This window comes from Bison bison, unplaced genomic scaffold, assembly GCF_000754665.1.
Source record: "Bison bison bison isolate TAMUID 2011002044 unplaced genomic scaffold, Bison_UMD1.0 scf7180017861104, whole genome shotgun sequence".
Lineage (NCBI taxonomy): Eukaryota > Metazoa > Chordata > Mammalia > Artiodactyla > Bovidae > Bison > Bison bison.
In genome coordinates this window covers 5,980-9,783 of record NW_011491676.1, presented here as the reverse complement: position 1 = coordinate 9,783, position 3,804 = coordinate 5,980, and the positions used below count along the sequence as shown (strand labels likewise).

Sequence of the window (3,804 nt, the reverse complement as noted above, 5' to 3'; positions counted from 1 at the left end):
GCTTATGGAAATAATTCAGAAATTACAAGAAACTACGACAAGATGATAGATTCTTAAATTGTGAAAATGTGTGTCGTATGCAAAACAACCATATTTTTTTTAAAAAAGACATGGGACCGTGATAGTATTCTTTCATCCTGGAACTAATATTTCAGAGATTTGTATACAAGTCCATATTTCCCTTAGTCAGGACTTTTGTGGCCAGTTAGACAATAACCACGTCTCTTCCAAGCCCTCCTTCTGTTTTTTTCTATCAAGTCCATGACCGTTTAACTTTTTCTTTTTAAACTTTGCTTTTCTTTTGTTGTTGTTGAAGTATAATTGATTTACAGTGTTTCAGGAGTACAGAAAAATGTTCAGTAAAGCATGCTTTTCTTCAAAATAAATAGATACTTCCTACTAAAAATTATATCTGAAATAGCTGTTCGTGAACATTGATTCAAAAGGATAATTAATTTTTATTAATAATCCCAATAGGAGATAACTAAGTCATTTCGTTTTTCATAGTTTTGGGTAAAAAAAAAATCTGCTTATTGTCATGTTGTAATGGGCTGGCTACATTGTAATAATGTTTTGAGAGAGTTTCTGAATTTCATTTTTTTGGAAAGTGACTTGTTCTTTGCAATAATTTGCAGAGCATGCTGACTTATAATGCTGTCCTCCCAACAGAAAATCCAATCTGATTTGACAAGTCATGAGATCAGTTTAGAAGAAATGAAGAAACATTACCAAGGAAAGGAAACTGCTCAACGGGTACTATCCCAAATTGAAGTGGCACAGGTACATATTATTCCATTAACTAAGGACCTTGTTTTAGTTGGATATTAAAATATTTTTTACATTAGATAACTTGCTTACTAACAAATTGAGGTTAAGGGCATTATTTGAAAGCTACAAATGATAAATAAATGATACATACTATATTGAATTATACATTTTAAGGATAAAATAGATTAATAAATTGTCTTTTATTTAGTATCACATTAAGAATGATTGCTGAATTCTCCCAAATGCATGTGTTCTTTGTGCTGGACAAATGGAAAATGTGTTGCTTTAGTTTGTTTTTATTTCTAGCCTTGTGTATCTTCCAGAATAAAGGAAAATACATTAACAAAAGTATGACTGGTTATTGTTCGGAAGGCAAAATAAAATCCATGTTTTCTTACACTGTCTTTACAGAAAAAAATGCAAGATGTTTCCATGAAATTTCGATTGTTCCAGAAGCCAGCCAATTTTGAGCAGCGTCTACAGGAAAGTAAGATGATTTTAGATGAAGTGAAGATGCACTTGCCCGCACTGGAAACAAAGAGTGTTGAACAGGAAGTAGTACAGTCACAGTTAAATCATTGTGTGGTATGTATTGCTGATGGCAAATATGCAGCTACCCCTTGACTTCCTTATTGGAATGAGGAGAACAGTATTTGGTATAAGAACAAAAGTTTGCACAAGTGAATTGAGAGACAAGAACTATTATTGAAATAGTAGCTGCTTAATGTCCCTTCTGCAAATGTCTTCTTTGAGTCTACAATTTTCCAAGGACTATGCAGAATATCATCTTTGTTTAATTCTTATAGAACTTTGAAAATATTTTAAAATGGAAATCCTGAAAAAGAATATACTGGTCTGGAAACAGCAACAGTGAAAGTATCTGCAATAGTAAAAACGATTCTAGAAATGAGTGCCAAGGAAGCAAAGCAATCCACACAAGTCATCTTTAATTCTCAGGTGAAGGTTGCTCAGTCATGTCTGACTCGGGCTTCTCTGTCCATGGAATTCTCTAGGCAAGAATACTAGAGTGAGTAGCCTTTCCCTTCTCCAGGGGATCTTCCCAACCCAGGGATCAAACCCAGGTCTCCTGCATTGCAGGCAGATTCTTTACCATCTGAGCCACTGGGGAAGCCCAAGAAAACTGGAGTGGGTAGCCTATCCTTTCTCCAGGGTATCTTCCTGACCCAGGGATCAAACTGGGGTTTCCTGCATTGCAGGTGAATTCTTTACCAGCTGAACTGCCAGGGAAGCCCTTAATTCTCAGGGCCACAGGTTCAATGAGAGAATTTAAAGACAAACATCAAGTGCAAAGCAAAAGCAAGATTCCAAGCCAGGCATGCTTACTCCAAATCCTAGTATCTTTCCATTTAAAGTCAGGCCTGGATATGCAATGAAATTCTGCCAGACAACAAAGACAGAATAAATAGGTATGGAAGATATAATTATCCTGTAGTGTAAATCTTCACTAAAAGGATTTCGAGTAGTGTTCTTTGTTGCAGTTATTGAAAATTCACCAAGCCAGATGACTTCTCTGATAACATGGAGCTGAATTATGAAGTCATCTACTAGAGTAATACAAGTATTAATATAAATCTGTGTGTACTATGGAATGTCAAGGTAGAAATCCACATAGAAAACACAGAGTGCTATTAACATTAAAGGGAAAAAGTTTGTCTATTGAGCACTTTGTGCTTAAAGTATTGTTTCTGCTTCTGTTCCATAACATAAATGAAAAAGAAACCCTTAGGTTCATTATCATCATATCATTATGAATGGGAAAATATTCTTTGTAAACAAAAATTGTATTTGTGAAAAATTATGGAATAAATTTTATTCAACAATATTGCTTAGTAAGGAAAGCTGCATTTTGCTGCTGCTGCTGCTAAGTCGCTTCAGTCGTGTCCGACTCTGTGCGACCCCAGAGATGGCAGCCCACCTGGCTCCCCCGTCCCTGGGATTCTCCAGGCAAGAACACTGGAGTGAGTTGCCATTTCCTTCTCCAATGCATGAAAGTGGCATCATTATTATAAATATTCTTACCCCCAAGAGAAATTTTGAATATAGTTATATATATTAGAGGAATGGCAACCCACTCCAGTGTTCTTGCCTGGAGAATTCCAGGGACAGAGGAGCCTGGTGGGCTGCCGTTTGTGGGGTCGCACAGAATCAGACACGACTGAGGCGACTTAGCAGCAGCAGCAGCATATATATTAGATAAGTAACATTGGGAATACATGGGAGTACATGTTATCTTATATTTTTTCAAAAAATTGAAAGCAAAATGACCTAAGTACATAATCATCATGGCTAAATATATTCACAGAGGGCAAGCTGTTCATTCTTCTAGGAACAAGTCTCTAATGGTACTTCATAAATCTTTTCTGTTAGTCATTATGAACTGGAAAAAAAAAAAAGCAAAACGCTACCTACAGCCAGGTATTACTATGCCCCGACTCAGCTCAGTACAGAGGAAACAGATTAAAGTGTTTCCTCAATCTGTTTCTCAGGTGATCCAAACAAGTCACCTTAATTTCTCAGGTGAAAGTTGCTCAGTTGTGTCTGACTCTTTTGTGACTCCATGGACTTTAGCCCACCAAGATCCTCTGTCCATGAAATTCTTTAGGCAAGAATACTGGAGTGGGTAGCCTTTCCCTTCTCGAGGGGATCTTCCCAACCCATGGATCAAACCCAGGTCTCCCACACTGCAGGTGGATTCTTTACCATCTGAACCACCAGGAAAGCCTAAGAAAACTGAAGTGGGTAGCCTTCCCCTTCTCCAGGGAATCTTCCCAACCTAGGTATCGAACCCAGGTCTCCTGCATTGCAGGTGGATTCTTTATCATCTGTTTCTGCTTCTGGTTTAAATGTTAGGACCAATTCAGGTCATCCTTCCATAAGGATATATTTTCTTTACAACATTTGTATTTTTCATTATTAAGATGCTCAGTTCAGTTCAGTCGCTCAGTCGTGTCCGACTCTTTGCGACCCCATGAATCGCAGCACGCCAGGCCTCCCTGTCCATCACCAACTCCCAGA

General features: G+C 37.6%; 1 protein-coding gene across 1 annotated transcript in view; it reads left to right on the top strand.

Moving 5' to 3' along the window:
- Positions 1 to 617: 617 nt before the first annotated feature.
- The window catches only part of LOC104983054 (dystrophin-like), a gene marked incomplete at its 3' end in the record, with an annotated part of 5,170 nt that continues 1,983 nt past the window's right edge, over positions 618 to 3,804 (top strand). Inside the window, exons 1-2 of the mRNA XM_010832545.1 lie at positions 618 to 780; positions 1,180 to 1,353. Coding sequence (XP_010830847.1) covers positions 652 to 780; positions 1,180 to 1,353 — 303 coding nt within the window. The remainder of the gene's footprint in view (positions 781 to 1,179; positions 1,354 to 3,804) is intronic.